General features: G+C 41.4%; 1 protein-coding gene across 1 annotated transcript; it reads left to right on the forward strand.

Moving 5' to 3' along the window:
* The first annotated feature begins 1,234 nt into the window (after positions 1–1,234).
* LOC138883075 (uncharacterized) lies at positions 1,235–1,927 on the forward strand. Its single transcript, XM_070163735.1, has 2 exons — positions 1,235–1,578; positions 1,672–1,927. The coding sequence occupies exons 1-2, from the start codon at positions 1,235–1,237 to the stop codon at positions 1,925–1,927; spliced, it is 600 nt and encodes a 199-aa protein (XP_070019836.1).
* The last annotated feature ends 11,826 nt before the right edge of the window (positions 1,928–13,753 follow it).

Raw genomic sequence — 13,753 nt, forward strand, 5'->3', positions numbered from 1 at the left:
ACGTGTGGCACACCATTGAGCCAGACAGGTATCATGTGGGGGTGTAACCTCTCTACCCACCATGGTTAGAGGACAATCTAAAAGGAATGGTGATGCCATGAGCCAGTCGAGGGAATAGAATCATAGACGAAGAAGCTGAAGCTCAACTCAAATACAACACGCTGAGCAAGAGGGTCCACGACTCTAAGAATGAGCACGGGGAAATACATGAGAGGAATGTGAGATTGATCAAAGAATGGAAAGAAATGGCAGTCACTTCCAACAGGAAGTTGGAATATCTGGAGCGAGGGATAGTGGAGCTAGAAGGTAAAGTTGCAAAGAGGATCGAGGATTGCCAAAATGCTTAATGAACTGAAGGAGGACATCTGGCAAGAGCCTACTTTCTACTGGGTCTGCATGAGCTGGGGGACCTGAATGATGAAGTTAGGAAGATCGAATCTGAGGAAGGTCCTTCTGGGACCAAGTAGGCTAGATTTATTTTCTTTCCTAAATGTAATAAGTCCAAGTGCCAGTAATGACTTACTTTTCTATTATCTTAGTGTCGTTGTGGGAGTCGTATATTGTTACATTATGAAATGAAGTCTATATTGGCATCCAAAGTTCTCCAAATCTATTTTTCGCTAGGTCTAACTCGGGCACAACGAGGCTCCAAAACTAGGACACGAATTTATATTTCCGCAATATGTGTTTAAATACTGCAAAAAATTCAGAATCCTCATTGACTTGTTACCTTTTTGTTTTTCCTTATTTTGATTATTCCCATCCCCTTAGGTTCGTTCACTCATACTAGCATCATCAGCGTATCATACAAGATCTAGAAGCCTTCCACCTTCCACACGAATTGGCACTCACCCTGAATGTCCCCGACATCAACCAACAAAACACAAAGAACCCAACACCTCCCCAAAAAAACACACAAAATCAACATCCACAAAAGTCTTCTGCGCCAAATCAATATGCAACCTTACCCCAAAATCTCAATCCCCTACTAATACCAACGTCGCCACAACACCACTATCAACCAATTCATTACCCACCAACTGCCACTTATCACACTCCCCAAAACACACCACAACCCATTTCGGATCCTCAAAACTCAACTAATGACCATTATTATACCCAAGTCCCTAGCACCCATCAAAGCAACCATATATACGTAGAAACCGTACCTCACTCTATCCAACCAATCTCCTATATATCGAAATCCTATGAGAAGGACCTGCTCATTAAAAACATGGCTGAAGAACTCAAGAAATTGACGAGTCGAGTTCAGGATGTTAAAGGCGGCAAAGGAATAGAAGGGTTAAACTATGAAGACTTATGCGTACAGCCACACGTAGAACTACCAGAAGGGTATAAACCTCCCAAGTTAGAGATGTTTGATAGTACGGGTGATCCCAGGGTTCATTTGAGGACCTATTGTGACAAGCTTGTCAGGATCAGAAAGGATGAAAAGAACCGGATGAAACTCTTTATGAGGAGTCTTACCGGAGATACTTTGTCCTGGTACATCAGCCAGGTTCCCAAGAAATGGTCTAATTGGGTGAATATGGCGTCGGATTTCATGAACCGGTTCAGGTTCAATACAGAGAATGCACCTGATATTTTCTACATCTAGAATATTAAGAAGAAACCCACTGAGACTTTTCGTGAGTATGCTACTCGTTGAAGGTCAGAAGCGGCCAAGGTTAGGCCATCTTTGGACGAGGAACAGATGAATAAGTTCTTCGTCAAAGCACATGATCTGCAGTATTATGAAAGATTGATGGTCATTGAAAACCATAAGTTCTATGATATCATCAAGCTTGGGGAAAGAATTGAGGAAGGCATCAAAAGCGGGATGATAATGAATTTTGATTCATTACAGGCAGAAATAAGGCGTAACAATCAGGCGGCATATCAAAGAAGAGAGACGTTGGGGCACTAATGGTGGCCCAGGGTCCAAAATCTCCACTTACAGATCAAACACCCCTGCCCACATATCAAACACCTCTACCCACATACCAAGCATCACCACCTACATATCAACCTTCATCTCACAGATATTCCTTACCAGCCACTATTCATCACACCTATAACTCCCAACCATCCCATTTCCAATCACCTCCAATTCGCCAAAACTTTCCAAGACAAAGACCCAATTTCGGCCGCAAGCTACCCAGATAATACACCGCCATTGCTGAACCCATCGACCAACTGTATGTCACCCCTATTCCCGCCGTGGCATTAGAGAATCCATCCCAATGGGTCAATCTGAATAAAACTTGTACATACTACTCCGGTATGAAGGTGCACACCACTTATGAGTGTCGAACATTGAAAGATAAGATCTAGATGCCAATTGACAACAAGATCATACAAGCAAAAGAAGTCACACCCAATGTCCGCAACAACCATTTCCCTGATCATAGAGTTGGTGGGGTACATGTGATAGAGACAAACAAAGATTGGGACCCTGAGAGGTCAATTGGGCCTATTCGAGAAGACGATGACTTTAAAGTTACAATCACACTTACTTCTATTATGGTACAAACTCAGTCACTAACCAAGGTCGAGGTAACTACACCGATTCTATTTGAGGTAGAGGTAGCTCCACCTGCAGCCACCCCCGCTCCATTTGAAGTAGAAATGATCACACCTTTCACAGTGACAGTATCAACCACACCTCTTTTCGACTCAAAAGCAATACCTGAGGATTACGTTGCCGAAGCTCGGCGAAAGGGAAAGGTAAAAATGGAGGAATACGATGATGCACAAGGAATGACTAGGTCTAGAAGAGTATACACACCTAAACATTTGGGAGGACCAAGAAAGGATGCCACTACCAAGCAGCCTGTTATTAAGACAGGGCCAGATGACCCGTGGAGGAAAGTACAAGCAAAGGGGTATTTCGTCATTGACCATCTGAAAAAAACCCCAGCTTAGATATCCATCCTATTACTATTGCAAAATTCAGGGCACATAAGAACGCTTTAATGAAAGTGTTGAGCGGGGCTTATGTACCCAATAACATCACTGGCATAGAAATGGCCAATATGGTAGGGAAAGTACTGGAAAGTCATAACATCATCTTCCATGAAGATAAGCTTCCACTTGTAGGGTTGAATCACAATCGAGCATTGCACATCACAGTGCAATTTGAAGACAATTTCATTGCTAGGGTCCTAGTTGATGAAGGTTCGAGCCTCAATATTTGTCCGTTGGACACTCTCAAAAGGTTGGACAAAGGTTTCCATGAAATACCGGTAGGAAGCATGAACGTGAAAGTTTTCTATGGGTCCCAAATGGCAACAATCGGGGAAATCAACCTTTGCTTTCAGATGGTACCAACATGGTTCGACGTCGAGTTTCAGGTGCTCGACATACCAGCCTCATATAATCTTCTGTTGGGCCGACTATGGATCCATGCCGCTAGAGCCGTGCCTCAATACTATATCAAGCCGTGAAGTTCGAATTTAATCGTTAGGAGGTGATCATTCACGGAGATGGGAGTTACCCCACTTATACAAGCCAAACCATCCTGACTATTGGACATAGAAGAAGGATAGGAGGGGAGACCTATCATCACATTGAGCGTGTCAACATAATTGAGAAGGACAAATGGTGGAGTAGCAAAATAGAAAGCATATTGGTATGGCTGGGTATGAGCCCGACAAAGGGTTGGGTAAGAATCTCCAGGGTATCACCAAACCGATACAGCTAAAGGGTCATGGTACTACTTTTGGGCTCGGATATCAGTACATATGGCAAGAGTATAATGATTGGTTGCCTCCATGGCACAGACCATATTACCCTCTCGAGCAACCAGTGTCGTGTCTAGATCAAGCTTTTCACCAAGCTGATACAATATGGGGGACTGCAAAAGAGGAAGCATTATCTGGGTTGATGAATATGTTCTTGTAGGATGAAGACATGGACTGCAGTGCCATTATTGAGGAGGAGGAGGAAGAAGGCCTCACTATTCAAATTGTAAAAAGGGAGTTGTTCTCAGGAACTGGACTGCCACACCATCCCGGGCCCGCCGAGTCCCTGGGTATCTTGGCAAATTTTATTTCTATATCCATTCTAGGCATATAAGATTTTTAGTAATTTTGATTTAAAGACTTACTTGTTTCAAAATAAATGCTCAATTCATCGATCCGCACTTGTCTAATGTTGTTTAATTTTAATCAAATGCATTTGCTCTTTGTTATTCACTACTATTTTCTAAACTTTTCCTTTCTACAACATTATTATTACTTTTCCTGATGAATCGATGACTGTGACATGTAATGAGGCAACACAACATGAGGATAGTGATTCACATAAAGAAGATGAGATACCCGAGGAAGTTGTCAGGGAAGTTCAAAATTTTGAGAATAAGCCCAAGTCCAATCTGGATGAAACCGAAGCAGTAAATTTAGGGAATGCCGAGACCGTCAAAGAGACTCGCATCAACATTCACTTGTCACCAACAAAGAAGGAAGTGTACATCCATTTCCTAAAAGAGTATGAGGACATTTTCGCATGGTCATATGATGACATGACCGGTTTAAGCACGTCCATAGTGGCTCACAAGTTGCCTACTAATCCCATATGTCCGCCAATAAAGCAGAAACTAAGAAAATTCAAACCCGACATGAGCCTGAAAATCAAGGAGGAAGTTACCAGCAGATCAAGGCCAAAGTTCTCAGGGTGGTCGAGTACCCAACCTGGTTAGCTAACATTGTGCCAGTTCCGAAGAAGGATGGGAAAGTCAGGATATGTGTTGACTATCGGGATTTAAACAGAGCAAGTCCCAAGAACGAATTTCCACTACCAAGCATACATATTTTGATTTATGACTGCGCCAATCATGAACTCTAATCCTTTGTAGATTGCTTCGCGGGTTATCACCAGATCTGGATGGATGAAGAAGACATGGAGAAAACAGCTGTTAGCACGCCTTGGGGAGTATACTGTTTCAAGATGATGTCATTTGGTCTAAAGAATGTTGGGTCTACCTACATGAGAGCCATGACAACCATCTTCCACAATATGATACACAAGGAGATAGAAGTGTATGTAGACGACGTCATTATCAAATCCAAGAGAGCTACAGATCATATAGAGGACTTGAGAAGTTCTTTAACAGGGTAAGGAGGTACAACTTAAAGCTGAACCCCGCAAAATGTGCCTTTAGGGTTCCCACAGGAATATTATTAGGATTCATCGTCAGTCGCCGAGGGATCGAGCTGGATCCGTCTAAGGTCAAGGCTATTTAGAAACTACCGCCACCTAGGAGCAAAAAGGATGTGATGAGATTCATAGCACAATCCACAGTTATATGTGAACCCATCTTCAAGATGTTTAGAAAAGATGTCGAGACAAGTTGGACTGAGGATTGTTAGAAAGCTTTTGACAAGATCAAGGAGTACCTGTCTGCACAACCAGTTCTAGTACCGTCGGAACTAGGACGGCCTTTGATACTCTATCTATCTATTTTGTACGGAGCCTTCGGATGTGTTCTAGGGCAACAAGGCGAGATGGGAAGAAAGGAGCAAGCCACATATTAATTGAATAAGAAGTTCACACCTTACGAAGCACGGTACTCTTTGTTGGGACGCACTTGTTATGCTTTGACCTGGACAACTCAGAAATTGAGGCATTACTTTTGTGCCTACACCACCTACCTTATATCCAGGATGGATCCTTTGAAGTACATATTCTAGAAGCCCATGTCGACTAGGAGGTTAGCCAAGTGGAAGATACTATTGAGTGAGTTCGATATCATCTATGTAACTCAAAAGGCAGTCAAAGGACAGGCATTGGCAGATCATCTTGCTAAAAACCCAGTAGGATGAGAATACGAACCCTTGAAAACGTATTTTCCTGATAAGGAAGTATCATTTGTAGGAGAAAGAGATTACCAAAGCAAACGACGGCTGGAGGATGTTCTTTGATGGAGCTGCAAATTTTAGAGGAGTGGGCATTGGAGTAGTTTTGGTATCAAAAACCGGTCAACATTATCCAGTATCTACTAAACTCAGATTTCCCTACACCAACAACATGGCGGAATATGAAGACTACGTACTAGGACTCAATATGGCAATCGATATGAATATTCAGGAGCTGCTGGTAATCGGCGATTCAGATCTGCTTATGCACCAGGTACAAGGAGAATGGGCCTCTAAAAATTCCAAGATATTGCCATATCTGCACCATGTGCATGAATTGAAACAGAGATTCACAAAGATAGAGTTCCGACATGTGTATAGAATTCAGAACGAGTTCGCTGATGCATTGGCCACTTTATCATCCATGATACTACATCTAGATAAGAATTACATTGATCCTATCCTATTGAGGATTCTTATCAGCCGCAATATGATGCCCATGTTGAAGAAGAAACAGATGGAAAACCTTGGTTCCATGACATCAAGGAGTATTTGGCGAAAGGAGAATATCCAGAGCATTCAAACCACACACAGAAACGCACACTCCAGAGATTGTCAAATCACTTCTTCCACAGCAGAGGAAATTTGGACAGGAGAACCCCTGATTTGGGACTGCTAAGATGTACTGAATCAAAAGAGGCTTCTATTGTACTTGATGAGATACATGCTGGGACATACGACCCACATATGAAATTTTTTGTCTTGGCCAAGAAGATACTCAGGACCGGTTACTTTTGGATGACCATAGAGATAGATTGCATCCAGTATGTCTGCAAATACTTCCAATGCCAGGTGCCTGCCGATATGATATAAGTTCTGCCAAACGAGCTCAATGCAACAAGTTCACCTTGGCCATTCATTGCCTGGGAATCGATGTTATCGGTCCGATTGAGCCCACTGCTTCAAATGGGCACAGGTTTATTCTGGTAGCCATTGATTACATCACAAAATAGGTAGAGGTTGCATATTACAAAGCTGTAACCAAGAAAGTCATCGCAGATTTTGTCAAAGATCATATTGTTTGCCGATTCGACGTTCCCAAGTCCATTATTACTGATAATGCCACCAATATCAACAGTGATTTGATGAAAGCTATGTGTGAAACTTTAAAAATCAAGTACAAGAATTCCACAACCTATAGGCCTTAGATGAACGGAGCCATAGAAGCCGCTAACAAAAACATCAAGAAGATACTAAGGAAGATCGTAGAAAATCACAAACAATGGTACGAGAAGATACCTTTTGCTTTATTGGGATACCTCACTACAGTTAACACATCAACCGGGGCAACCCCCTAAGTATTGGTTTATGGTACCGAAACTGTCATTCTAGCCGACGTAGAGATTCCTTCTTTAAGAATCATACGGGAAGCTGAACTCAGCGATGCAGATTGGATAAGGAGTAGCTATGAACAACTAGCCCTTATCGATAGAAAGAGGATGAACGCAGTGTGTCACGGCCAACTTTATCTGAACATAATGTCCAGAGCTTTCAACAAAAGGGTCAAACCAAGGCAATTTGCACCAGGGCAGCTGGTGCTGAAGAAGATCTTCCCACATCAAGATGAAGCCAAAGGGAAATTCTCTCCCACCTGTCAAGGTCCTTACATGGTTCACAGGGTGCTGACAGGAGGAGCACTCATACTTGCAGAAACGGATGGAGAAATTTGGCCAAAACCAATCAATTCAAACGCAGTCAAGAGATACTATGCTTAAGTTATTTACATTTCCTTATTTGATGTAATTGAACTACGCTTGACCTGATTCCCATTTAAGAGGGGATACGTAGGATGCCTCATGGGTTCGGTCATATCATAATAAAATTTCCATTTTCCCCCAAGATTAGAAACTGGGGCAGAATTTTGAGGTGGACCCTCAAAATTCTGGAGCAAGTCCAACCAACACCAACATGTGTCAGACGGTCAGAAATCGGTTAAGAAACTAGGGCAGAATTTTTAGAAGGACTCTCAAAATTTCGAAGAAGGTGCAACAATGCCTATTATCCGCAAACGGTCATAAGATCATCTACCAAACTGGGAGGACCCTCAAAATTCTTACATAAAAAAGCTGCAGTGTCTCTGAAATATGTAACAGTCACTAGTTCATCTGAAATTACATAATATATCAATATGTTTCTAAAATGACTCCCTTTTTTATCAATAATTGCATATTTTTGGAAAACTTTATTTCCGTAATAGTCAGGTATTACTTAGGGGAACTCGAAAAGGCCTCCAAGTGAAAGTAAAGGCCATCAGAAGCACGAACCAACCTCCCTTCACGAAACATACGATTTTTCTTTGAACGCAGGAACGTTTGACGTAACGATAACATTTGTAGATATGTATACACAAAGCAAATTCGCTATCAATCAGGACATCAAACACTAAATATATCTCTAGCTAAGACATATACTACTCTTATTTGCTACTTTCTCTCTGCAAGAGGCTAATCCTTGCCTCCACATTTGCATGAGGCTAATCCCTATCTCCATATTCGCATGAAGCTAATCCTTGCCTCCCTCTCTGCATGAGGCTAATCCTTGCCTCCCTATTTGCATGAGGCTATTACTTGCCTCCACACTTGCATGAGGATAATCTCGGCCTCTCTGTTTGCATGAGGCTAATCCCTGCCTCTCTATTTGCATGAGGCTAATCCCTGCCTCCATATCTGTATGAGGCTCATCCCTGCCTCCATGTCTGCATGAGGCTAATCCCTGCCTCCATATTTGCATGAGGCTAATCCCTGCCTCTATATCTGCATGAGGTTAATCCCTGCCTCCATATCTAAATGAAGCTAATCCCTGCCTCCCTCTCTGCATGAGGCTAATCCCTGCCTCTATATTTGCATGAGGCTAATCCCTGCCTCCCACTCTACATAAGGCTAATTTATGCCTCCCTATTTGCATTAAGATAATCCTCGCCACCATACTTAGATGAGGCTAATCCCTACCTTCACATTTGCATGAGGCTAATCCCTGTCTCCCTATTTTGCATGAAGCTAATCTCTGCCTCCATATTTGAATGAGGCTAATCCTTGCCTCCACATATTCATAAGGCTAATCCCTGCCTCCGTATCCGCATGAGGTTAATCCCTGTTTCTACATTTGCATGGGACTAAGCATTGTCCCACATTACATAAATATTTCTCTTTTCTAGTACTATCTATTTGATTTTCTATCAGGATAAGCTGTGCCCTTCATTTCGCAAGACTAAGCCTTGTCTTGTTAACTGATGAGTGGTGATTTTACCATTTATTCTGGTCTCTTTTCTTTAGCTTTTATATCCTTTAACTATAATGTGAGGTTGCTTACGGTGTGTATTGTCATATTTTTAGGTAAATGATATCATGAACTAATTTGAATTCAATTGGAGTGGAATTGAGCTAAAAAGGGTGAAAACCATGCAAAACTCTCCTATGATTCCGCATCTGCGGAGGGTTGGTCGTAAAAGCGACCACGCTTCTGCGTGTATAGGCCCGCATCTGCAAATTTATGTGACCTTGCAAGAAACTGCATCTGCGGTTAGATTTCCGCTTCTGCAGTTGCGCATCTGCGCTGGGAAGACCGCATTTGCAGTGGCAGAGATTATTTGACATTTCGCTTCTGTAATGGGATCTCCGCATCTGCGGAGATGCACCTGCGAGGATTGTTCTGCAGATGCGGACAACATGCATTAGACCTGTGCAATTCAGGCATTTCACACGCTCTCAACCCCAAAACATTTTTATACACGACCTAGCACAAATTTTTGAAGATCTTTTGGCCTATTTTTTGTTCCAAAGACTCGGGAGAACAAGTTTTTGAAGCTAGGGTTTTGCACACACACTTGAGTTTTGAAGTTTTAAGCTTGTGGTTAAGGATTTCTTACCCATTTATATTTATTTCTTCATTTCCTTGGTTTATATTAAATATTTATGTGTGTAGTATTTATTTCTAACACTTGAATCTTGTTTATAGGAATATTCATAGTAAAAATGTGGATTAAATACATTGTTGTGCTTATGTATTTAATGTTTTCAAAGGGATTAGCTAACCCTAGGACTCGCCCATTAACTGCGAATTAATTTTGGAAATATTAATTAACAAGAATTTGAGGCGTTAACCCTCATTTTATAGATTCTACCTAGAGATAGGATTGAACTACTTGTAGCCATTCCGAGTGTACTTAATCTCTTAATTGTTTAGGGATAATTCAATTAGGAAGTCTTGTTAGTCTTCGGAAGAAGCTAATATAGAATTATTATCCGTGGCTAATTAACATAAACTCGCTCATATTTGTAAAATCATGAAATACATTGGTTCGTTACTTGAATGTAATTCCCGATGCATCCATCCTTGTAGTCATTGATCATTTTACTTGCTTTCTAGGTTAGTTTACATTTCTGCCTTTAGGTAGAAATATTTTCTCAAATCAATTCTAAGTGTTTGGCATTGCATAACAAGTGATAATTCTCTTACATTCCTAATTGCCTACATATTGTTCTCTGTGGGATTCGAACCCGACTCATAGTTGGGTAAATTATATTGAATGCGACCGTGTCCATTTACTTTTTAGTAGTGGATTTGGACGTCATCAAAATTGGCGCCATTGTCGGGGAACAATTTGGCGTAATTTAGGTTGTTTGAGAAATAAGCGTAAGTGCTTTGGTCCAAACTTGTGAATATTTGTGTAATTATTTTTCTTACCGTGGTCTATTTTTCTTGTTTGTTTCGTGTTTATTTTCTTAGTTTTGAAATATGGCATCATTTAATGAAAAGTGGTCGGATGGTAGTTGTTCGTAATTTGATGACCCTTGTACTTATTATGGAGGACCACACTCGTGGCAACATTGTTTAAATTCTCCCGGGGGTGGATTGTGCGCACAATCTCAAACCCATAAGTGGAGTATTTGTGATAAGTGTGGTTGCCAAAATGGTCATTTGGAGTATTGTGCTTATTTGTCCTTCCCTTCCCCAATCCCCCGCTATGATGATTCTACTTTTTGTGATAAAAATTATAGGGCTATGGAAGTTGAAGAAGTTGAGCATGGTCAAAATGGAGAGTTCAAGCTCATGTTAGAATGCCTACTTGAAGGAGGAAACAAAGAGCAAAGTGCCTTAGAGGAGCTTTTGGAAAATAGTCTCCAAAATGACACGGCACTTGAAAGGTTGCACTCACAAATGGGAGAAATACTTGAAGCCTTAAAGTTCCAAAAAGCCTCGGAAGTTAATGATAGCCAAGAACTTTGCTTAGATGTGGAAGCCGAAAATCCCTCCTTGGCATTTGATCAAAACCAAGAGGAACTCTCGAATGCTCAAAATGAGAAGATGATGCTCATGTTGGAGACCATTCTTGAAAATGAGGAGAAGGATAACTTTGCACTTGAGGACTTGAAACAAGGTTTGGCTCACAATGATGAACATATCCGCACTTTGGAAGCTCAAATGAAAACATTGGTTGAGGATCATTATGCCCAATAACTTGAGAATGTGGAAGGAAGTCAAGAAGAATCCGATTTCGAGGAAGAAAGTGAGCTCTACTTTGAGGAATCAAGAATTGAACATCCGCTGACCGACTCCATGAGTGTTAATGATGCCGAGAAAAATATGGAATTAGAGTCACCTGGTGTAAATGAAAAATTGGTTGAGATTGACTCTAATCCAGGGAAAAAAGAAGATGTCAAAATCCGGGAAGAATTGCAACATGGAGGTTTGATGTCACATTCCAAGCATTTTTCAACATTGAAATTGTGTAGTGATATGGGAATTGAACTACACGAATCAATGAGGGATTGCAAGGAGGAAAGGCAAAAGCCATACATTTTACAATTTGAGGGAAAAAGAAGGCAAAATGACATTCCTCATATGAAAGCCAAGAAATGCAAAATGAAGAAATTGAGGTTTGGCTTGATCATCAACTAACCACCCCCCACCGCTCGTGGTCACAAGCTTGATTCCAAGTTGGGTGCCCAATTCATATCGTCCAAGTGGCAAGAAAAGTGGTAAAGTTGAGTTGCGTCACGCCACGACGTTAAATGCGGCGCTTGGTAGGAGGCAACCCATCATTTTTCAAAATTTTTAGTCATTTTTAAAATTTGCTTTTTTAGAATAGCTTAGTATATTATTTTTGACTAATCTGCCAAGTTTCAGATTTTTTTGAGTTGAATTAAGGAGTTTGGGACATTGGAATGGCACAAAATAGTGGCGGCAATTCTAGGCACCCGTTATCTGGTGTAACCACATCTACAGAATTTAGCTCGCAGATGCGGCAACGTAGAAGTGATTTTCCATCGCAGAAGTGGTCTGTCACGCAGGTGCGGTCCCTACGCCACTTATGCAGCATTGCAAAAGCGGTAAAATACCGCAATAGTAGACATCAGGCAGTTTCTAAAAATTAGATCTCTCATTTTCTCAGGTATTTTCTGCCTTTGTCTCCCAGCCCTAACTCCCCCAGCTCTAACATATTCCAAAACATCCACTGCTCGTGAATTCTAGTGCACTCACACAAGATACATGCATTTTCTCCTGATTCTCATCTACTCCTCTCTCCTTTTGTCTTCTCTTTTTTCCTTCTTCTTTTATAAGGTCTGCCATGGCCGTGTTCCCCTAGTCCCAAGACCCCCTCTAATTTAGGCTAATATTAGGGTGAGGAATTTGGTTGAGAGTAGGTTAATTTGTGCTCCTTGCTATGAAACAAATTTGTGGGAAATCTAAGTACCCAAATTGTGTGAAGAACGAGTGATTTTAAATTGCCTGCAAATTGTTTGATAAATTGTCCAAAAGAATATTTTATGCTAAATACCACAAAATCGGTCTCAGTAGAATCAGAGTTTCATGTAGTGCATTGATTTAGATGTTTGAGTATAAATTAGGTGCCAAAATCGAGTTTAAGAATTGAAAAAGGTAAAAACAAATATAAAAATAATGGGCGTTTGAACCCTTGCCTAAGCACCGCAGATGCGGTCTCGCACTTATGTCGACTGTTCCGCAGGTGCGATTTCTGGAAACTTGGGGAAAACTGCAGATGCGGTGGGCATTTCACAGAAGCAAGACTTCTCCTGCGGTTGATCTTCCATAGATGTGGAAACTGGGCAGCCTGCCAATTTCCAGTAACTTTGCAACAGGCCCTTCCTGGGCCCGTTCAAGTTGATTGTTTGGCCTAATTGCAGTGTTTTAAATTGCTTAACATGATTCTATTGCCCGACTGACTTTGTTTTGATTTTATGAAGGTACTTTGATCTAAAATGGACCCGAACATGAACGAAAATGCTCCACAACAACATGAAATTGAGGAGGAGGTTGAGGAACCATTTGATAACTCACGCTTCATGTTGGCTAACTGTCAGCGCAAATATTATGACAACCTCATTGCTAAAACGATAGTGCTTGAAAAGGGGATTAACGAGGAAAAATTGGATGAAAAGCTCTCAGATTTCTATGCACGTCTCCATGCCTCCAGATGGTCATGCTTCATTCCCACTCCATCCAAACTCTAGCCTCCAAGCATGGGAGCAAAATGGAGAAACAGGAGAAAAGATTTGAAGTTAATTGACTTCAAAGTTGAAGCAAAAATGTGGTTGTACATCCTATGCAATAGGGTGTCTCCTTGTGTAAATATCTCAGATGTCTCCTACACCAGGGCATTGATCATTGCATGCATCCTGGACAGCATTCCTGTGAATGTAGGTTACTATATCCTGCGGGAGCTGAGGGAGTATTTGCGGGACAAGGATGCAAGGTTGATGTTCCCTTCGTTGATAACACAGTTATGCATGAGAGAAAAGGTTGAGGTGCGTAGCACCGATCGATGGTTACCAGCTAATAAACCTATTCACCCACTGAGAGTGACAGGAAAGGGTAGT

The sequence above is a fragment of the Nicotiana sylvestris genome, chromosome 12 (assembly GCF_000393655.2).
Source record: "Nicotiana sylvestris chromosome 12, ASM39365v2, whole genome shotgun sequence".
Lineage (NCBI taxonomy): Eukaryota > Viridiplantae > Streptophyta > Magnoliopsida > Solanales > Solanaceae > Nicotiana > Nicotiana sylvestris.